The sequence below is a fragment of the Lissotriton helveticus genome, chromosome 6, assembly GCF_964261635.1.
Source record: "Lissotriton helveticus chromosome 6, aLisHel1.1, whole genome shotgun sequence".
NCBI classification, from domain to species: domain Eukaryota; kingdom Metazoa; phylum Chordata; class Amphibia; order Caudata; family Salamandridae; genus Lissotriton; species Lissotriton helveticus.
In genome coordinates this window covers 1,812,502,230-1,812,525,281 of record NC_136067.1, presented here as the reverse complement: position 1 = coordinate 1,812,525,281, position 23,052 = coordinate 1,812,502,230, and the positions used below count along the sequence as shown (strand labels likewise).

Below are 23,052 nucleotides of genomic sequence, written 5' to 3'. Positions count from 1 at the left end.
TGTGGTCTATCCAATGGAGAGCTGTGGTGTGATTGAAGGCGATGTGCTTGCTGGAGGTGAAGATTGGGTCGAGCGTGTGCCCTGCCCAGTGGGTGGGGGTGTTTACCAGTTGTGTGAGTCCGAGGTTGGCGAGGTTGTCCAAAAGGGTGGTGGTGTTGCTGTCATTGTTCTTTTCCAGGTGGAAGTTGAGGTCTCCTAGTAGGATGTAGTCCTCGGAGGGAAGGGCGTGTGGGCTGATGAAGTCGGTGATGTCTTCGCTGAATTGTGTGCGGGGTCCTGGTGGCCTGTAGTTGAGGGTGCCTCTGAGTGTGGTCTTGGGGTCGGTGTGGATCTGGAAGTGAAGGTGTTCGGCGGCTGCGAGGTGATCGTCGGAACTGGTCGTGATGCGGATGGTGTTCTTATGAACAATGGAGATGCCTCCTCCTGTTTGGTCGATGCGGTCCTTACGGATAATCTTGTAGCTGTCAGGGATGGCAATTGCGATGTCGGGCGTTGATGAGGCGTTCATCCAGGTTTCAGTAAGAAAGGCGACGTCCGGCGATATAGTGTCGAGTAAGTTCCAGAGTTCAATGGCGTGACTGTGGACCGAGCGGGTGTTGAGCAGGATGCACTTCAGGCGATTAGTGTTGGAGCTCTGTTTGGAGTTTGTGGTTTTAGTATGGGTCTTGATGCATTCGAACTTGCAAGAGTGGCAGGTGAAGGGTCCATGGGATTGTCCTGGAGCGGTTTGGTAGCAGTCTGGGAGACGATCGCGGTTAAGTGCTGAGAGGGTAGCGGCGGCGTACGTTATGCGGGAGGAGTGGATTTTGCGGGGGCCAGGGGGTCTGGCGCTGGGCGCGGTTCAGGCGTGGACGGGCGTAGACGGGCTTACCTTTGGCGCACCTTCGGCGCGCATAGGGCGCGACCGCAGCGCGTGAACGCTGCGCGTAAGCTGTTCTGACATAAGTAGATAGTGGGGGGGCGGAGCGGGGTGGAAAGGCGAGCTGGGAGGCACGACAACAAAATGGCAGCAACAACAAAAGCAAACAGGGCGAGATTGGGGCACAGATTAAGTTAAAGCACAGATTAATTTAAAAGCAATGCAAACTATACAAAGCGCTACAAGGACTAATATGCACCTAAACCAATGTACGCTATGTGGGCTAAGCACAATAGCGTAATGCTATTAATCAGGCAGTACACAAATTACGATATTCAGAGCTAAGCACAATCAGGCAGTTCCAATAATTGAAGCAAGCACAAGACGTAGTGGGAGCGAGCAATAGCGGTAAAGCGCTACGATACCAGCAACTGGCCAGGGAGCGTGGGGAGCGACCGCTTCTGAAGCAATCAGGACATACCACCATCCCGCAGTGAAAGTCTGCTACTCCACCACATGCCTCCCTGTGGTTGGCAGGTGCATGTCTTCATCTCCATGGGGTGTTAGAAGGATGCAGCTACCACACCCTTGAGCATTATGTAGATCATTGACCACCCTTGTGGGCAGGCAAAGGATAGGCACCATTCATGGCCTACTACGCTCATGCTCTTCTTGCAGCCTCTGAGGTGCCATGTGCTCCTGGATGCAGAAGCTATTTCTGTGCCGCTTGTCAGACATGGAAGCCCAACTGGTGGTTCAGGCTTGCGGGCTGTCCCCTGTACCATGTCGCCATTTATGTGGTGTCTGCCAAAAGAGAAGACAAGCAGGACCAGGACACAGCTGTGCCGATAACTAACATACTTAGCCCCGTAGCATAAGGGTACTATTGTTTATGACCAACATGTCATCAGGACTCACCCATAGATCCCCCACAGTGGGCATGCATGTGACCCAGGGCCGGCCTTGGGCATGGGCAAGCTGGGCCCAGGCCCGGGCCGCCAATATTGTGAGAGGCTCAGCAGGGAGCAAACAACAGCTCACCCATCTCACTTGGTCTCAATCAGGACCTGTTAAAAAAAATGTAATCGCCCCTTAATGTACCCCAGCGTAATTGTTAGCCCCACATTAACCCCCTGCCCTTCTCCCATTTTCCTCGCACCTCTTGGCGTCACACTTCAACGATCTCCATCTCCCACACCAAATAACAAATTTTCTTTTGGCCTAGGGCTCTGTCCCGGTCAATCGTATTTAGTGATATGACCTATGTAGTCAACCAGCATTGCGCATGCAAAATACTACAAGGGGTGGGCAATTAGTGGTCAAGAATTATTATATGTTTAATGAAGGCACGTCTAGTCTGTGAGGCTTTAGGCTAGGGTTTGTGGTTTATTGTGAATGCGCCTGCTTCATTAAAGGAACCTTTTTCACATATTGCATGCTCGATAGGGAATTGAAAGCCCATTTTCTCAAGCTCTCTTGTCTATGTTCAAATGTATAGAGTTGCGCTCTAGTTCTCACCTGCTACGTCACGACGCAGCGCGCGAGGACACCATTTTACGAGCGTATGCGCATGTGCGCAGAGAGAGTGAAAGTCACAGAAAACGCCGGACGCTCGGCGCTCTCCCGGGAAAGCTTTATATTAATAAATTCAATACTTCTCCACATCTGCCTCATATGGTAATTATTTAGAAGCAGTGTACATCTTTACAGTGGCGACGAGGGTGAGACGCCCATTAAAAACGGAACGATCACCAGAAGAGACAGTTAAGACCCCACAAGGGCACAGAGAGGCACCAACACAAGCCAGAAGCCCATTACTAGGAACCACAGGCAGCACTAGAGAGGCAACACAGCGGGAGAGCGTGGCAGAGGCGGGAGGAAGGGGGAGAGAGCTGCACCAAAATATTAAGGTACAGACTAATTTGCATATAGCCAGGTTCTGAGCTGGGATGGTGCAATGAGCTAAAAAACAGGTGATGGAGTAAAACCATGATCTCTTGACTTGGTAAGAGTATTCTGCATCTTTCAGAAACTCTGTCCATCACCACCCCCTTTTTCCAAAATCGATTTTATCCACACTATGTGTGGGAGGGTATACTCAGACGTGAGTCCCTTGCTCATTGCACCATCAGGATTCAAGCAAGCCGGGCCGACGAAGGCTGTGATGCCAGAAACCGGTCCCCGGAAGCTTGTCTCCTTCCCAGTATAAGAATTGGCTTGGTAGTTTGGTTTGCCCTGTTCCTATCATGCACTGGGACAGGAACAGACTAATTTGCATATAGCCAGGTTCTGAGCTGGGATGGTGCAATGAGCTAAAAAACAGGTGATGGAGTAAAACCATGATCTCTTGACTTGGTAAGAGTATTCTGCATCATTCAGAAACTCTGTCCATCACCACCCCCTTTTTCCAAAATCGATTTTATCCACACTATGTGTGGGAGGGTATACTCAGACGTGAGTCCTTGCTCATTGCACCATCAGGATTCAAGCAAGCCGGGCCGACGAAGGCTGTGATGCCAGAAACCGGTCCCCGGAAGCTTGTCTCCTTCCCAGTATAAGAATTGGCTTGGTAGTTTGGTTTGCCCTGTTCCCATCATGCACTGGGACAGGAACAGACTAATTTGCATATAGCCAGGTTCTGAGCTGGGATGGTGCAATGAGCTAAAAAAACAGGTGATGGAGTAAAACCATGATCTCTTGACTTGGTAAGAGTATTCTGCATCATTCAGAAACTCTGTCCATCACCACCCCCTTTTTCCAAAATCGACCAGACGCAAGGGTACCATACAGTAAGAAAAGCAGCAAAGAAAGCAACCAGTGGGGAGACCTGAAGGCGCACAAACAGAGACAGAGGAAGGACACCGAGGGAGGTGAATACAGGGACGTAACTGCACCCCACAGAGGCCCTGGCGGAGTCAACAGGAAACAGAGAAGGAGGCGCAGAAGGACCCCGACCGACCCAAGTGCAAGGTGAGGGCGCAAACGCGCCGGGCAGCCCGAGAGGTCCAGGGGTGGAACCAGAGAGACGCGCAGAAATGAGTGTGCAGGAGTCTTCACTCACAACGCCGATCCCGTTTTTACCCAAGCCAGGAGAGCCCCAAATGAAGTGGGAGGACTGGAGAGAGTACTTCAAGAACTATATGGAAGCCCTAGAAGACGAAAATGGGGAAGCCTTCCCCAGTGCGAGGAAGAGAAGGATAGTCCTGCACTGTTAGGGGTGTTACAGGTTGTCTTAATTAGATATGGATCCAGTATGGATTCAGTGTATATATATATATTGAATTTAAAGAGTTGCTTTAGTTCTAAACTTCATTTAGAGGATTATTTAGATGTTAAGTATAATTAAAACTCTAATTAGAAATGTAATCTTTAGTGATTGCCTTTAGCAATGCTTGTTTGTTATTTCACTTAATTGTGTGCTGTTTCCTAGATTGTGCGCTCATGAAGACAGGCTCCGTCTGTCCTCGCGCTTGGTGTCCTGAAGTGCGAGCCTCGCGCTGGTCTCGTGGCTGAAGCTATAAATATTAGCTTCAGCCAACTGCCAAACGCTTTGTCTCTCGTTTATCCCTGCGAGAGCTTCTGTCCCCGTGTTGTGGCTTCTCAGTCCTTGAAACCGCCGCTTCCCCTTAATTCCTGAAATGGTCTTAATGCCCTTTTTAAGAAACCAGTCGATGAGGCCCTGAATTCCCCGCCTGCTTCCGACGCTGATTGAAAGCCTGCGAGACGGCTTGCTGAGCGCCGGCATTTTCGTGAAGCAGCCGGGAGGTTTGTTTACCCGCTTCTCTCTGCCGGTCGGCAGTTCGAGTCTCCTGTCAGTCGGACAGTGAGGAATTGCTGAAAGACGTGAAACAGGAACAGTAAGAGATATAATTTCGTTTTAAAAAGGCCACGAACAATTTACTTGATAACTAAGTGGCAAAGTGTTATTTAAAGACAATACTCCGCGCAAGACCTTTTTGAGTTTAGCACGTCGAGTAGAGCTGAACAATAAACAAGCCTTGACAAAGGCAAAAGACTCAGTACATTGAGCTGGAAGTATAAACTCAAATGGAAACGCTAGTTATTTAAAGCGATACCAACCAGGTCAAAGAGTTTAACGTCAACCTTTGAACAGAGTGTTAATAGTGAATTGTTGTAGTCGCGCATAAGGCAGATTGCTGAGTTAAACAAGCCTTGGCGAAAGTAAATGTGTTAAACAGGCAGATTTACAGGCAACTTGGTCAAATGTGTATAATCTGTGATATGTTAATTTAGCTACAGAGGTATATTCTAATAGCCTCGCATATTTTACAAATGGGCCATGTAAAACAAGCCTTGATAAAGACAAAAGTATGTGAAAGTTAAACAGAACCAAAGTGTGCAGTTGTGATATGCAAACCTTATAACAGAGTTATTTACAGATATATATATATCGATGTATTTAAAGGTTCGCAGATTCACAAGTAGGATTTGAATTTATAATTTAGTCAGTAGAGAAAATTGGATAGGCTGCTATTTTCTATCTTCCAACTGCAGAACCTCCTAAGGAAGAAGTTGCTAAAGATTCAGGTATGATCTAGCATGAAGATTTTGAGTTCAGTTTTAACTAACCCAACTAATCTAACTAGCCTGTCTCCTTAGTTAAAGCTTTAAGTGATTCTGACATGTTATGCTTATTTGAAGGTGTCAAGCTTCTGAGTCAGTACTAAAAGTTCAGTAAAGTGCGAACAAGGGTCAGACGGATCTATGGTCAGTAAGCACAATGTTTAATTAATAGTTATAGTAGTTAAGAAGCTGTCAGCGAGGTAATTGTCGTTCATATTGTTCATCTTGCATCGCAGCATTACTTGAAGTCAGCGCAGACTTACCTAACAGAAGGTCCTCGGCCTGGAGCACTTCCTAAGAGAGACACAGTCGAAGATTAAATCTTGTATAATTTGTTGTGCGTCTCTCTGTCCACTTCCCCTTTCCCTGGGGGAGAAGTCAATTCAGTCAGTGTACAAGTCCTGATTGAGTTGGTTGATCCTTGAGGGAGTTGGGAGTTTGCAGCTCGAGAGGAAACGTCAGAAGAGTCTCGTAGGACTCCTCAACATGCACAACCTAGGCCCGGAAGGGATAAGAGTCTTTCAGAACCTGGTGCCCACACCCAGACAAAACGCAGATGACGATGTATTTAAGCACGCTATAGAAGATCTCGATAACCACTACCGTCCCGCGGTGTGCGTCTCTATCGACCGTTACAATTTCCAGCAGAGGAAACAAGAAGCCGGCGAATCCATAGATGACTACGTCGCAGCGTTGAGGAAGTTGGCAGTAACGTGCAAGTACGGGGCCCTGCATGACGAATTCATAAAAGATCAGATAGTCATGCACACCACCAATAAGACAGTGCAAGACAAATTGTGGGTAAACGGAGAAGCATCGCTTAAGGAAGTAATAGCCATGGTAAAAAAAGGCTGAGTTGTCGAAACGGTGTGCCGACGCGGCTAAAAGAGATGCTGTCCAGAAGACCATGGTGAACAAAGTGGATGACGCAGAGCCGCCGGGAAGGAGTAAAGCCACGACGACGGAAGGAAGATGGCCAAACAAGTGGATGGGGAAACCAGGACAACCAGGGAAGCAGAACAAAGAAAGCAAGACCACGTGCTACAGGTGCGGAAGCCAGGCCCATGCAGCCCAGGACAAACATTGTCCGGCGTTCAGAGCAAAATGCATGTTTTGCGACATAGTAGGCTACTACGAAAAGGTATGTTGCCGGAAAATGAAGAGACCCATACTGAAGTACGTGGCGCAGGATCAACAGGAAGAAGAAGAAGAACTGGATGAGGAAGACAATGTTCTATTTGTGGAAGGACAAGTGCTGGGCATTGACTGTAAGCGTTCCCGCAAACCACAATGCAACATGGTGATAGGAGGAGTGAAAATCAAGATCGTAGTAGACTCGGGATCCCCATACACCATTGTCCAAAGAGCAGTGTGGGATGAAGAATTCAGACCCACCTTGGGCCCAAAATTAGAACCGCCAGATATACGACCAGTGTCGTACACAGGCGAACCCATTCCTATGGTCGGATACAGAGCTCTAACCTTTGAAATCAGGGTTAGGAGTGCGGAGTGCAAATTGTATGTAGCGGAGAAAGGCCCATCAGTCCTAGGATGGGTGGACCAAGGTGACCTGGGGATAAAATTGGACCCGGGGGGGGACATGCAAGTGCTGATGACAGCCCCAGAGAGCTGGCCGGACCTGGAGAAGATGAAGAGTGACTTCCCGAAAGTGTTTGGCGGGAAGGTCGGCAGGCTGGGGAAGTTCACACATAAGATTGTACTCAAAGAGAACTCCAAGCCTGTTACCCACAAGGTCAGGAATGTGCCCCTAGCTGTAAGGGAAGCAGTACAGCAGCAACTACGCAGATTAGAGGAAAATGGAATTATTGAGCCTATAGACAGCTCGGAATGGCTGGCGCCCCTGGTGGTAGCGATGAAACCTAATGGCAAGGTCCGTCTTTGTGTAGACCTTCGAGAACTGAACAAGTGCCTAATCGTGGAAAAATTCCCATTGCCTCGCATAGAAGAAATGCTGGCCAAGACAAAGGGGGTAAAGTGGTTCTCCACCATTGACCTCACTTCTGCCTATCACCAGATAGATCTACATCCAACAAGCAGGAAACTAACATCCTTCATAACACCCTTCGTATGCTATCAATTCCGCAGAATGCCCTTTGGCCTTGCTTCGGCAGCCGCAGTGTACCAGAAACGAATGCACCGCCTCTTCAAGGACATCGATGGTATCCAGTACTTCCAGGACGATATACTGGTGATGGGGACAGACCGGAAGGATCATGATAAGAAGCTGGACAAGGTGCTTCGAGTGCTGGAGAACAATGGCCTGACAGCAGAATGGGAAAAGTGTTGACTCGGAATTACGTCGGTCACCTACTAGGGACACGAGATAGGAGGACACGAAGAGACACAAAAGGAATTTGAAGCCTTAAAGAATGACATTAGTCAAGCCATACCACTACAGGGATACGATCCTCTGGGAAAGTGTGTATTAACGACGGATGCCAGCGAAAAAGGACTGGAGCGGTCCTCATGCAGGAGAGGAAAGATGGAATGATGGAGACCCTCAGTTTCGCCTCGAGATCCCTATCGCCCACAGAACAGAAATTTAGTGTGATCGAGAAAGAGATGCTGGCAGTGGTGTGGGCCATGGGGAAGTTCTGCCAATTCCTATGGGGCACAAGATTCCGACTCAAGACAGACCGCAAGCCATTGGTCAAAGTGCTCACCTCGAGTGGGCATGCGAGCGCCACGCCACACATTGCCAAGATGACGTTAAAATTGCTAGAGTACAGGTATGACGTGGAATACGTACCGGGGACACAAAACAAAGTAGCAGACTACCTCAGTAGAGCTTCAGCTATGGAAGGTGCTCCCAACCCGTCTGCAGAAAACGAGAAGATGGTAGCTGTGATGGAAGACCCAGAACGGGTGATAAGCAATCAGGAGTGGACCCAAGCATATGAAGAAGACAAGGACATCTGCAAGGTCAAGGAGTGCATAATACACGGGTGGCCAGAGAAGAAACGATTGCGAGGAGAGCTCCGGAAATTCTATGAAGTCAGAGAAGAATTTTCAGTAGGTGACAAGGGTATATTCTTGTACAGGGGTGACATGGTAGTCCCCCCGACAACATTGGTTCCTCACTTGTTGGCGTTATTGCATGAAGGACATCTAGGAATCGTGAAAACCAAGATGAGGGCAAAGCAGATGTACTGGTGGCCAGGAGCAGCTATCCAAGTGGAGAGACACGTGAGAGAGTGTGATCAATGCCAAAGGGCAGACCGAACCCTGAAGCCTTTAAGGCCAGCCTTGGGAAAGTTCGCCCAACCAAGTAACCCCTGGGAAGAAGTGTCTGTAGACATTCTGGGATGGGTGCTGGACACGCCTAAGTATCTGTGCGTCCTCGTTGACAAGTACTCGAAATGGCCGGAGGTGCACATACAGGAGGAGATGGACGCAGAGACAGTGCTTAAGTTCCTTACTTCCGTCTTCCTCAGGGAAGGTATTCCAAGATATATTCTGAGCGACAATGGACCGCAATTCACCTCGGAGAAGTGGTATAAGTACGCGGAGAGGAACGGGATCAAAATCAAGCATACTTCCATATACCATCCTTCGAGTAATGGACAGGTGGAGCGATTCAATAGAGTCATAATGGGGTCCATCCAAGCCGCCATCAGAATGGGTAAAGACTGGGAGAAGGAAGTGCAAAGTATGATGTGGGCCTACCGCATCACCCCCACCAGCACAGGGTATAGCCCTTTCCGAATATTAAGAGGAAGACACCCCTTCTCCAAGGACAATGTAGCATGGAGGGAAAAGACAATCACTAGCAAGTGGTCTCCTGCTGTGGTGCAGCACAACCTAGAGAAGGCCCAGGGGATATATATGGAGCACTACAACCAGAGGAGAAATGTGAAGGAAACATCCCTTGAGAAGGGGGAATGGGTGAGAGTCAAATTAGCAGTACTAAGAAGAAAAGGAGACAGCAAATACAGTCAACCCTTACAAGTGAAAGAAGTGTACGACAGAGTAGCATTGCTCAGTGATGGGAATGTGTGGTCCCAAGACCGCATGTCCAAATGCAACAAGATACTACAATGGTCCCCAGAAGAGAACGGGAGGACACAACAAGACCAAAGAGAGAAAGAGGGAAGTACCCCAGCAGAAGAAGAGGACCTGGTAGCAGAAGGAAACTGTGAAGAGTCCGGAGACCAGGGAATGCCTGAGACTGGGGAACAACATGGTGAGGAGAGTGTGACCCCAAGGAGAGAAGAGCCGGGTACCCTGAGACACAGTGGTGAGCCCTGCAGAGAAGGGTAACGGGGAATCCCTCTTCACTCCGGTAAGACGCACACGGGGAGGCAGAGTGGTGGTAAGACCCACCCGCTTCCGAGACATTGAACTGGAGGTAAGTTAATCATCCCGCAGGACTTTCTATGGCTATGTTTCTGTTGTTAATAAAAAGGGGGAGATATGTAGAGTTGTGCTCTAGTTCTCGCGTGCTACGTCACGACGTAGCGCACGAGGACGCCATTTTACGAGCGTCTGCGCATGTGCGCAGAGAGAGTGAAAGTCACAGAAAACGCCGGACGCTCTGCGCTCTCCCGGGAAAGCTTTGTATTAATAAATTCAATACTTCTCCACACCTGCCTCATATGGTAATTATTTAAGAAGCAGTTTACATCTTTACAAAAAGTTGGCGTGTATGTACTTTTGCAAATTTTTATTACAGACACAGAATGAGAGGTCTCTGAATGCAAAGAAGAATACACAGAACTGGAAATTGCAGTATAACCCCAAATTCCCAGCTCACTTGCTTTCCAGGTATTGGCAAGTTGTTCTAACGGTAGCACACAAGGCACGTAAAGGTTAAAACTGGCACACTACAAACTGATGTGTCACACGCAGCCATACATATCAAACTTGGAAGCTGTGTACTTATCCCGGTGGGGCACTACAGGCAGCGTTTAGATCAGTGTGTAGAGTCACAACAGAAAGTCTGCAGCTATACAAAAACACTGTCTCCCTTGCGGAAGTTGACTTGCAGCACAGTGCTACACTGCACAGTGAAAAAGGTACCAGGGCCGCTGAACGGTGTCCCAGGACCCGTCAGACTAAAGCACCCACCTCAGAGGCACAACCAAGAATCATGGCGAGCAGCGGTGCCTGGGAGTGGTCTGCGCATGCGTGGGCGCATGCCCCATGCCTTGTGAGGAAACACGCTTACGGAGGTCTGAAAAAATAGATGTATACATGCAATGGTGAGCGTGTGCAGCTGAGACGCTGAGGGATTTGCTCGAGGCACACGGGACAGCCAGGGGAGACCTGGGGTCACCCGGTACGGGCGGGAGTGCGTGAGCCAGCCCCAGCCCCTCTTACCCACCGCCGGGCTCCTGCACCCCCGGGCGGTGCGTGGCTCCTGCACCGCAGCCGGTGCGGCTTCTGGACTCCCAGCTGATGCACCGCTTCTGTTCCCCGAGCCGAGCCGAGGCGGGTTGCTGCTCCCACAGGAGGATGGAAGGGTTCGCCGGCAGCTTGGGTAAGGAGCCTGCGGTATGCACCCGCGCGGTGCTTTGTTAGTGGGGCTGCCAGCCCCTGCAATGTGAGCTGCAGCCCCACAGTAATCACCACTGACATATGCACCGACCCTGATGGGGAATCCCCTCCCCCGCCCCTGGAGTGTAGCTGCCTGGCGGACTTGTGGTGCCCTTCGCCCACTCGCGGGTGGGTTTGGCTGCTGAGCCTCGGGGGTGGCCGCAGGGGCAGTGGCAGCAGCACCGGCCAGGCATGGCAGCTGTCAGGGTGGCAGGCGTGGGCAGCAGCAAACTCGTTTGAGTTAAAGACAATCACAACAGAGCGAGTAGGAAAAGACTACAGCAGCACTGGCAGGCGTGACAGCATCAGTGACCGCAGCACGAGTGATCGTGGGTGGAGTGAGTCTGGCAGCAGATATGACATAAGGGTTAGGTGACAGCAGCAGCAATGGAGCGATGCCGTAGGTGCATCACCGACCATCACGAGTGACTGCAGTCCCAGGGACCGCGGTTGGACTTACGGAATGCAAGAGTGGCGCTAGCAGGCACGACAACGTGCTCGGGGACAGCAGCACCGATAGCACCTCCAGTGAAGGCAGCATGGGTGCAGCATGGTATGGGAGGCAGCGCCACGCCCCTGTGCCGCCGCTCTATGCAGAGACGGGATGCAGGCTGTGCCAATCTCTCGCGCTGCAGTCACTTGGGAATCCCCAGGCTCCTGCTGTTGCTGCTGGTTACCACCACGGGTTAATATATGCGCGAAACGCCCATTTTCATTGTTTGTAGGGATCCGGCATTCTAAACTGTACTTTGGCATGTGGTATAACATACACATATTTATAAAACTGGATGCCTATGATGCACGATTCTTCATATCTGCTTTTAGTTTGTGCCTCCAGTATTGTCCACATAAATGATGTTTGTATTGGCAGCACACAGCGTTCAGTGGTAGCCTTTGAGGCTGTTCTTCACTTGAGAAAATTATATATAAATATTTTCTTTTACATTGGCACTAGATAACTAGTTTTTCCAATCTCGTCATATCCGGTTTGTTTGTTTCAGCGAGAAGCCGAGATAACCGTTTTCTGGTATGGCTTAAAATGAGCAGCTTGTGTGATAAATGATGGAGCTGCGCTTATCAATGGAAAACTAAAGTCTCCTTTTGTGAAAAATATCTCCTCAGAAAGAGAGTCCAGGGATAAGTCGTGGGACAATGAAGTGTGCCTGGGAAGTTTGTGAGCAAGTTTTACCGGTTTGGTAAATAAAGTGAAATGGTATGTCTGCTGCTTCAGCAAAGAAGACATATGAAAATATGGTTTATGGATTGGTTTTTATCAATTGCAAAGTATCATGCGGAGTCGTCAGTGGTGTATATTTTAACATCATTTATCCTCAGTTGACATAACTTTCTTTATTTGCATGTACTCTTCTCTTGACATTTGTGAAAGAGGCGCTTCAGGTGCATATTTGCATGCAAAGGTCAACATACTGGGCAAAACTATTTTGAATTGTTTACCTCTTTTCCTGGGGTTAATCCTTTTGGCATACATACAAATCATGTGAATAAAAACGGTTTGATGGGTTAGTGTTCAGCACACTGGGGCAACCACTGCCCTTGGTATGGCATCTAATTTGGAAAAAATAGTAATCCCTCAGTGACTCTGTTTTGAAAACAGGAGACTATTCCTGGCGTTCCAGTTACTCATTCCTCTGACCCATGCTTCTGTTTCTCTCATTTTAGGTCTGCGCTATGACAGTGCAGCTGCCAAGTAGACCTATTGCTTACAATATGATTAGAGTGGTGGGATTTTGGTCCTCCCCATTCAACCATTGTTTTTCTTCGACCAGCCTCTTTCAGCCATTGGCTTAAGATCTTGTCAATCACATCTTGACTCAGATCAGTGTAATATTTCTCTCTCACCTAATGCTGTTGGCAGTTTGGGGGTGTTCTTTCTCTTTCCCGCAAGTACTTGTATTGAACTGCATATAGGGCTGATTTACGTTATTGTCCTCTCTGCCAGCTCATGCTGGCTCCCTCCCATGTGTCCTGCTCCAATGTGCTAATATTGCAAGTGTTCAAACCACCTATATGGACCTATATCCCTCCTTCTTATTGATTTCCAACAGATGTTCGACACAGTTTCGTGGTCAGTTTAGGTGGCTGTACACAACTGGCGGGCTTCGGGTCCATCTTTTGCAGGTATTTGGGTTTCCTATATAAGGCCCTTACTGCAAGGTCCGTGTTAATAGAGACCTATCCTGGCCACTCGCGACCTGCATAGGCTCTCGGCAGGGTTACCATCTTTCCCCTTTATTGTTTCAACTCGCCTTAGAGCCTTTGGCGTGCCTGATCAGGTGCGACGCTCGGATCTGAGGATGGTAATGGGAAGGTGATGTGGAAGACTGCATTGCCCTTTATGAGGATGATGTCCTGCTTTTTCTCGGCGACCTGCAGTTGTTGAGCCCTAGATGCCTCGAGATCCTCTGCCTCTATGAGGAGGCCTCCAGTCTGCGGGGCAATATCAATCATTAAGTCGCTCTTCGTGCCGGAGCGGGAGACGTGGCTAGGCAGCTTTAGTGCCCAGGGATGGCAGTGAGTCAATACTCCTTGAAGTACCTTGGAATCCACATCTCATGCCTCTTTGACCTCCCCTGGTCCCTCAACTTTCAACCCTACTCATTGGCCTTGGAAAGGCGCTTGCATAAGAGGAGCCGCCTGCTCTTGAACCAGATGAGAGCTATTGCAGTTTTCCAAATGATGCGTCTCCCTCACTATCTCTCTGTCTTGGCGAATTTCCCCCGTCCGATCCCTCAGACGTGGTTTTGGGCATTGACCTAGAAAATGACAGCCTTCTTTTGGACGAGGGGGCGGCACCGAGTGGCTTTGCCTCGGCAAGGAAGTCCCCATTCGAAGGGGCCTCGGTATGACTGACATATTTGGGTATTACCTTGCTGCACACTTGGTCCTGGTGAATTAATGGTTTACAGGGGATGGGATGATCCCACATATCTTCTCGAACTGCATCTCGTGGGCCTTGATGGTCTTTTTGGCCTGCTCAATTGCAAGTAATTTTCCTCTGCTGTATCTTCCTGTGCCTGGGAGATGCTAAGATGCTGGAGAGTGGCCCTGTGCTATATCTGCTGGAACCGACGCATTCCGGATATGACACCGCTGTGGCAGGTGACCTTGCTCTGGCTGGTGTTGGAACTCCACGGGTTCGCCCAATAGGAAAGAACAGCAAAGACATATTTGGAAGATGTTTTCAGAGGGGAGACATTGATGTCCTTTCGGAACCAATACTGCCACGCCCAAACACATTTTTTCGCTATCTCCATTTGCGTCATGCCTTACTTCTCTAGATACCCAGATCATTGAATATAGTCCTCTTGAGGTGAAGTTGTTAATGGGAACATTGGGTAAGGGAGCCATCTTAACGATCTATCTCTCTTTGATAATTAATGCACCTAATCACTTCCCCCAACTGAGGAACAGGTAGGAGGCCTGAATGGATGAATTGGATGATGACGATTGAAGGGAGGCTTGCTTGGCCCAAGGGAACTGGATATTTAATCACGGCTTCAAATAGTCCAAATCAGTTATCTGCGCGCGACATATCTGACACCCCCCCCCCCCAATAGTGATTACAGCAGATGGGCCGGTGGACAGTCCTAAGTGTGCGAGATGTTCCCTCCCAGCTGCTGACTTCTTTTATATGGTCTGGTCCTGCCCAGCCTTGTCATCCTTTTGGAGAGGGGTGGGACGTGAGATCTCAGAGGTGTTGTGCCACCACATTGATATGGGTCCTCGGATGGCCATACTGGGTCTTCCGGATGGGGTGGGTGGAATCAAGTTCTAAAAGGGCTTTCCTAGGAGTGGCTTCTTTGGTGGTTAAACAGGACACTGCCCGAGTCGGGAAGCAGCCGGAATCCCTTTCTCTGAACTGTGGAAAAAGGGAGTAGACTGGTGTGCACACCAGGAAAAGCCTATCTGTGAAGCAAGGGGCTATCCACATAAACAGGGGAGGATATGGGGCGGGTAGTGGGTGTATCATGGACTGCTGATGTAATGATATTGATTACCATTGTGATTGTCCCATGCTATGATCTGATACGGAAGAAATGTTGTTTCAGGAATGTTGGTGGATGCTGCCACACATTGTTAAACTTTATTAAATGTGGTTATTTAAATACTGCAAGTGTTAGCACATTAATCCCATACCGGTTTGTTTATGCTAGTGCTTGTTTATGCAGACTTAATCACTAGTGTTGAGTAAACCAATGGTTTGTATGCAAATTGCTTGGTTGCAACACTGTTCATTGTGTTTCTGTATGAAACCCCAATGGACTGTCAGCCATTTCCACCTTGCTTTCCCCACTCTTTCCTTATGTTGGCCAATGTACAAGTTAAAGCTACATGTAGACTCTAAAAGTATGAAGTCACACACCTCTGAAGGTCAAGAATAGTGCCTGCCAGTAGGTGGTTTGTGCTTCCTTCAATTGTAGCAACATGTGCCATTTCTTACTATGAGTTTCTTCATAGGGTCCCAGGCCATAATATAATAAAGCTTTTCTGATTAAAAAGGACCGGTTTGGGGGGCGTGGCTAGCGCTCGACGATGGCGGCCGCAGACTAGAGAGGCTCCCGAGCGGTGGTGGCTTCCCGCACTCATCCGGATCACTAATCCTGAACTCAATGGTGGCAGAAGGGGTGGAATAGACCCAGAGTCCCTGCAGCGTTCAGCGCTACAATTTTGAGACGAAACCGGCGAAGCGGCAGACTTGGAGACCGGACACGGCCCGAGGTGAGGTGGGGCCTAACAGCAGCCGGGAGGCAGCGGAGCTGTGGTAACCCTGTGGCCCGACCGGAAATTGACTTTCACCGGCCGCACCCAGCCGGAAGTGCCGGTTCGTCGGGAGAGTTGCCGAGTCCTCAGTAGCCTGTACCCCGGGAACCCAGTGACTCAGGCGGAGCCCCGCCACCGACCGAGGGGGCAGTAACAACAGACCCAGGGCCTCCGCCTACGCCGCAGGTCAGAAAAAACGGCGCCGCCATTTCTTCACGCCAAATGTACGTCACGGCCCAGCGGCAGCGGCCCCAGCTTGGCGCTGGTCGGGCCGGGATCGCGGATGCTTACACAAGGCTCCGCTGTACCAATTATCGCACCCTTGACGGCGGACGACCAACGGAGACCACGGACGGTGGGGGACGACCATTCTCCCCCCCCCCCCTCCCTTCCTACTAAGACACTCTCCAGGGCGCTGAATCCGTCGGCGGCACACGCGCCAGGGGGCACGCCTCAGATGAACGGCATTGGGGACCACACACCAGAACCAGTTTAGGTCCACTACGCCCCGCTAGCCGCAGGAGCTGTGCACAACGGGCCTTGATCTGGAGTGAGGAGAGACATCGCGCCAATTGCTGTTGTGGATGCAACGCCCTGCATTACCCGGGCTGGAGGCGGTGAGCGGGGCCAGCAGTCACGGACACGAGAGGTATTGCCGTATATCCTCAGAACAGGCCATACTATTCGAGGCATAATTGGGGTGCCCTGCCCAAGACACGCTCCAAGGAATGATGCACAGAGGCCCCCGACAAAATGCCACTCAGGCCAAACTAGACAAATTCGCATATGACAGGCACTCCCCGCCCCAGGAACAACGCAAGACGGCCGGGAAAATGACGGAAACGGAGGGGGCCAAGAAGGCCACTATCGAAGACGTCTTAGCGGCACTGGCACAGGTGCAGGCGACAGTGGGGGCTACAGCTACCGAAGTCACCCTGATCCGAGCGGACCTCCACAAAATTTCCGAAAGGGTCAAGCAGGTGGAAGTTGTTACTAAATCCTTGGTCGTGGTTGTGTCAGAACTGCAGACGGCAATGGAGCGTCTGCAGTCGGACAATAAATTGCTTCGTGACAAGTTGGATGACCAGGAAGGGCGCTCTCGGCGCAACAATGTCCGAATTTTGGGGGTACCGGAATCGGAAGATACTGGGGCAATGGACCTCTATGTAGAGGAACTGATTAAAACCAGACTCCAACCTAAGGGGCTCTCACATTTCTTCTCGGTGGAACGGGCCCACAGGGTACCGGGGGGGAAGCCTAAGACTGGAGGGCCACCTAGGCCGATATTGGCAAGACTATTCAATTTCAGAGACCGTGACGCCATCCTTCAGGCCGCAAGAGTGGCACCGGCCATCCAGTTCCAAAACTCCAAGATAGCGTTCTTCCCAGACTACACAGCGGAGGTCGCTAGGAGGGGGAAGACGTTTTTGGAGGTAAAAAAAACATTGCGCGACAAGGAATTACAATACTCTATGCAATTCCCAGCCCGATTGTGAGTGGTAGCAGACAAAAAAGTGTGGTTTTTCAACACCCCCGAGGCTGCCCGGGACTGGCTGGAGGGATGGCATACTGTGGACCGACAGCGGAAACCACCCAGACAACATCACGAACGCGGAGGGAACAACGGTTCGGGCTCCAGTCTTCCAGTCGAGGTGGAGCAGAGGGATCTCCCTCACATGGATTTGCAGGACCTGGCGGTGAGGAATGACATTTCCCCGGAAAAAGGCTTTGGTGAAGCTTGCTGATCGTCGACACATCACTCTACAGCTGCATTTGGACTCTGGCGACTCTATCCCGGAAGCACGCGGGAATGCCGCCCGCTCGGGGAGACACTCTTCCCCCATACACGCAAGTACTTTGGTTGTGGGATGGGTAAATCGCTCTGTTCAGTAGGGGAGGCGGGCAGTTGAAAGTCCGTTAGGCAGGGATGCAGGGAGGGGGAGTTGGGGGGGGGAGGGTTTTGTTACGGTTAGGAACACACTTTCACGGTCAAAGAAGGTACTTAGACTTCCATATGAATCTGGACTAGGCAAGAGCAACGAGCAGGAGGGTACGACTCCCAACAGAACATTGGACAGTAGATCAACCCAAGGTGGGAAGAGAACACGGGTAGATGACTCTCTCATTTGGCCTTCAGAATCACTTACGGGCATTTCTACACCCAGCATTTCTACACCCGGCACCCGCACCGCACTTCCCCGTCATTACATTATTAGCCCCGGAATCTCCAATGGCGACTGCGTTAAGGCCGGAAAGGGATGAGGTAGTTGTAGAGACACACTGCCCTGCATTGAGTATCATGTCCTGGAACGTGAGAGGGCTGGGGGACAAGGTTAAACGGGGGTTGGTCCTTACCGCGATAAGGAGACAGAAACCCACGATAGCGTTACTACAAGAAACGCACTTAACAGGGGGTACGGTTAAAGCCTTAGATAGACGAGGATACAAGATGGTAGTCCACTCAGACTTCACGTCTGGATCCAGGGGGACCGGTATCCTGATACAGAAAAACGCAAGCTTTATCCCCCTACTTACGAAAACTGATGACCAAGGCTGTTTTGCAGCCCTTCAGGGGCAATGGGAGGGGAAACTACTTAACCTGATTTCAGTGTACATCCCACCAGCACTACACTCAGTACAACTCCCTAAATTGGGCGAGTTTATTCTGTCTCTCCCTGAAGGGGAAGTTATCCTGGGAGGGGATTTCAACGCAATTCTGGACACCCAACTCGACCGGTTCCCCATACCGGCCCCCACGGGAGGAATCCCCCGCCTCCAACAATTCTTAACAGCCATAGGCCTGACAGATATTTGGAGGCACCTCTACCCCAGCGCCAAACAATACACCTTTCACTCCACAGCACACGGGAGTCTGTCGAGAATTGACCACTTTTTGACTCTGGGAGACGGTCTCCAACAGATAGATACAATGGTAATTCACCCGAGAGGGATCTCAGATCACTCCCCCCTTACACTCACACTCTCCTCACGGACACGAACGCACAGGCGCATGTACCCCATACAGGCTACTTATCTCAAGGTTCCCCAAGTCCGTAAAGCTCTCAAAAAGGCAACGACACGATACTTCGCGGAAAATGTAAACTCAGTAAGCTCCTCCGAGGTACTGTGGGAGGCATATAAGACGGTCCTGCGGGGGGAAGCCATACACACGATCACAGGTTACCGGCGCGAACGTTCTCGGGAACTAGATGGTATAGACCTGACTTTGCAGGAATTAACAATGGTACACGAGCAGGGCCCCACTCCCTCCACTCTACACGCACTGACTCTACAACAACAGCTTCACAACGACCACCTACGTATGCATGTTAAGGGATGTCTGACTGACACCCAGAACAGGATCTATGAGGTGGGTGATAAGGCCGGAAAACTACTGGCATGGCTTGACAAACGGGAAGGGAATTCTAGGGGGATCCCACATTTAAGGGACGAATATGGAACGCTACATACTGACCCAGACCAAATTGTGGATCTGCTAGCGGACCACTTTGAACAGGTATATACCCCTGACCGTGTAATCACCCCAGATATGGCCAGAGAGGTGCTAGCGCCGATCGAGGTCCAAACATTGTCCCCGGAGGTGTCCGGCGAACTAGAGGCTGATATCACCGCGGAAGAAATCCAGTTGGCTATTCGTGCCTTGAACCCGGGTAAGGCTATGGGGGCCTAACGGGATACCGGTAGAATGGTATCAAGCAATACCTGAGACTCTCAGTCCATATCTACTGGGAATGTTTAAAGAATGTCAAACAAATGGCACGCTCCCGCCGGACCAGAGAGTAGCGACTATAGTGACTATCCCCAAACCGGGCAAACCGCCGGAAGACTGTTCATCGTACCGCCCCATTTCACTGCTCAACACAGAAGCAAAAATACTCGCTAAACTCCTGGCGATGAGACTCCTGCCCCATTTGTCCTCTCTGATACACCCGGACCAATCAGGGTTTATGCCACACAGAAACACTGCGTTGAATCTGCGACGCCTACACGGGGTACTAGCCAGAGCAGACTCTATACCGTCCCAGGCAGTGATATTGGCCCTTGATGCCAAGATGGCGTTTGACCTGGTGGAATGGCCGTACTTGTTTGAGGTGCTGTCCCACCTGGGATTTGGACCCCAATTTATTGCATGGGTCAGACTGTTATATACTGACCCGATGGCAAGAGTAGTAGCCAATGGCCATACTTCGCGGATGTTCCCGCTGGGAAGAGGCACGAGACAGGGATGTCCCCTCTCCCCATTGCTATTTGCGATCTCGTTGGAACCACTCGCCACGCTCATTAGGACCTCCCCTCTGCTTAAGGGCATCTGCTGGAGGGAGGGCTGGGAGGATCGGCTGTCACTGTACGCAGACGACATGCTGATCTATCTAACTAATCCCGACGATGGAGTGCCAGCCCTATTACGGCTCTGCGACGCTCATGGCAAGATCTCTGGCTACACCCTGAATTGAAATAAATCGGAACTTTATGGTCTGAAGGGACAGTCACCAGCCCTCGACCTGACTTGTCCTCTACGGATGGCGGGCTCATCGTTCAAATATTTAGGCATCCACATCACTAGAGACCCCGCAGAATTCATTGACAAAAATCTGAAACCCCACTTAGATAGGCTCAGGCGTGATGTCCAGTTCTGGTCGGAACTTCCACTAACACTCCTGGGACGAGCTGCACTTTACAAGATGATGGCTCTGCCCAGATTTTTATATGTCCTTGAGAACACGCCTTACCCGGTAGCCCCTAGATACTTTCAGACGGTCGCGGCGCTGGTCTCCAGCCTCCTCTGGGGGGCCCACCCTGCTCGCATCGCCCAATTGAAACTACATAGAGGTTGGTTTGAGGGTGGCATTGCTCTGCCCAGCTTAAAACTTTACTACTGGGCGGCGCACCTTAAGCCCATCAACCACTGGCTTCACGCTTCACACGTCGAGCCAGCCTTTCAGGCTGACAGGGGACAGTTGGGCACGGTCAACATGTTGAATCCGCTATATGACCGCCGTAAAATCGGCGCTTTAATGGGACCCACCAGGTTAACAGTCACAATCTGGCACACAGCGACAGCTGCTCTGGGCTGGAAAGGGAAGATCACCAAGTTAACTCCACTGTGGGACTCTCGAGTCCTCGGACACCTACGAAACAGCAAAGGATTTTCCCACTGGGACACTATAGGGATCTCCACGGTGGGAGATCTTTGGGAAAAGGGAGGGGTAATACCCTTCACTAGACTGAAAGAACTGTATGATCTCAGTGAGAGGGAATTGTATAGGTACGTCCAGATCAGGCATGCTTTACTGGCGGTTTTACCCGCAGGCACTGACCTGCCTGAAGCGTCCCCACTGGAGGACCGCCTTCTCACAGAATTCATGGTAGAGCGCGCAACATCCCTCACTTATCGCAAACTGCTAAACAATTTCCCAGACCCTACATTGACGTTAAAACTAAAGTGGGAGGAAGACACTGGCGAGATGGATGAACACGAGTGGAATGAGGCACTGGCATCGCCTAGAGAGGTGGGCATCTCTGCGAGATTACGATTGGTACAATTGAAAATATTACATAGGGTATACTACACCAGAACAATGTTGCACCGCATCCACAGGATAGAGCACCCTTACTGCCTTCGTGGGTGTGGGGAAGAGGGAACATTCTTCCATACTTTATGGGACTGCCCCCGAATCCAAGAATACTGGAAACAGATACTTCGCACGATCTCACAGACACTGGAAACGACACTGTTGCCTGACTCGAAGAGGTGCCTCATTAATGTATGGGAACCTACAGATATCTCCAGATTCGGACGAATTTGGGTTACGGTGGGGTTGATGGTGGCGAAGAGAGATATTGCGCAGCGCTGGGGGGTGCCAGAGGTACCGACCAAGTCGAACTGGTGCTCAAATATGGATAAGGTGATGGTGACGGAGAGGGCGGTATATTCCAACCGTGCATGCCCGGGGAAGTGGAATAAGATCTGGTCTATGTGGAATGTGTATAGAGGTGAGATATGTGACCCCTTGCCGGAGACTGAACCAGATGAATCAGATGATGAAGGGGAGGAGTGATGGGTTGTGACACGTTCCGGGAGAGCAGGAGGGATGGGATTTAGAAGACGAACCCCTTCCTAGGTGACCTTGCCAGAGTTCAGGGCCAGAACTGCATATGATGACGAGCCCAAGGCATACATGACTGATTATGGATTAACCCCTTGCAGGGATTGAGGTACTGATGCCAGGTTCTAGCATGGGAACCCTAGGGAAGTTGAATATAGCTGATCAATCTTCAAATGGAAATGACCGCACCTGTGTTCCACACAGTTAATTTGTTGTTTTCTTGGTTATGAAAATGGGAAATCAAAGACCACTTATTTCTGGTAAATTGCGATAAATGCCACACCCTGCCAATGAGACACCTGTACAATATTCTGCACTGATGAATAATCCTTTGAAATCTATGTAATGTTATATTGACAACTCGAATAACCCATAGCGGCCGGCCCATCGGGTTGTAGGCATTCCGCAGTGTACTGCACATGATGCAATAAAAGTTTTTGATTCCCAAAAAAAAAAAAAAAAAAAGGACCGGTTTGAAGCAGAAGAAGTGGATCATTTTAGGGCCGTATGAACCCCATTGCACTGGGCTAATGGACAAGTGGGGTTCCTGTAACTCCAGCCACTTCAGGTGGAATGTCCACTTCCCTCGTATACACTAGCATTGATACGGACGCCTGGAAAACGCTGTATTTATTTTAATATGGAAAACATAGGAAGAGCAGGTGACAAAGATCATATGTTCATGCAGGCCCACCACAGTCTGTCTGTAGGTTTAGACACAGAAGACTGTGGTGCACTCTTTAATAGTTTAGCACTCTGACCAAAGTGCTGTGGGACCCTATGAGGGTGTCCCATCTTCTACGTGGGAAGGAATATCAGCTGGGGAATTAAAAAGTCTGATCCCTGAGAAGAACCCACTTTGAGGAATCATCTTAATGGAAATCACACTTAACAGTAGATAAACTACAATAACAAAACTATCACAAACATTTCTATTATGAAACAAATGCATTACAACCACCCTCACCCATCTTGATGCAGACCCTAAAGCATCCATTATCCTAATTCTTAACCTTACCATAACTCTTCCCCTAAGGCTACATCTAATATTTTCACTAACTTCAGTTCTCCGCTCACAGCCCTGCATCTTTTAGTAACCATTGACCTCTGTCCCACTGATATTATGCTGATAATGAAACCGAA

The 23,052-nt window shown here is 50.0% G+C and overlaps 1 protein-coding gene across 4 annotated transcripts in view; it reads left to right on the top strand.

The window, feature by feature from the left end:
• Positions 1-10,617: 10,617 nt before the first annotated feature.
• EML4 (EMAP like 4) overlaps positions 10,618-23,052 on the top strand; it is a 720,824-nt gene continuing 708,389 nt past the window's right edge. The window contains exon 1 of one of the 4 annotated variants that reach the window (XM_078649700.1): positions 10,618-10,943. In XM_078649700.1, coding sequence (XP_078505826.1) covers positions 10,862-10,943 — 82 coding nt within the window. In that variant the 5' untranslated portion in view covers positions 10,618-10,861. The remainder of the gene's footprint in view (positions 10,944-23,052) is intronic. The other 3 variants (XM_078649705.1, XM_078649703.1, XM_078649698.1) reach the window with 3 other exon arrangements.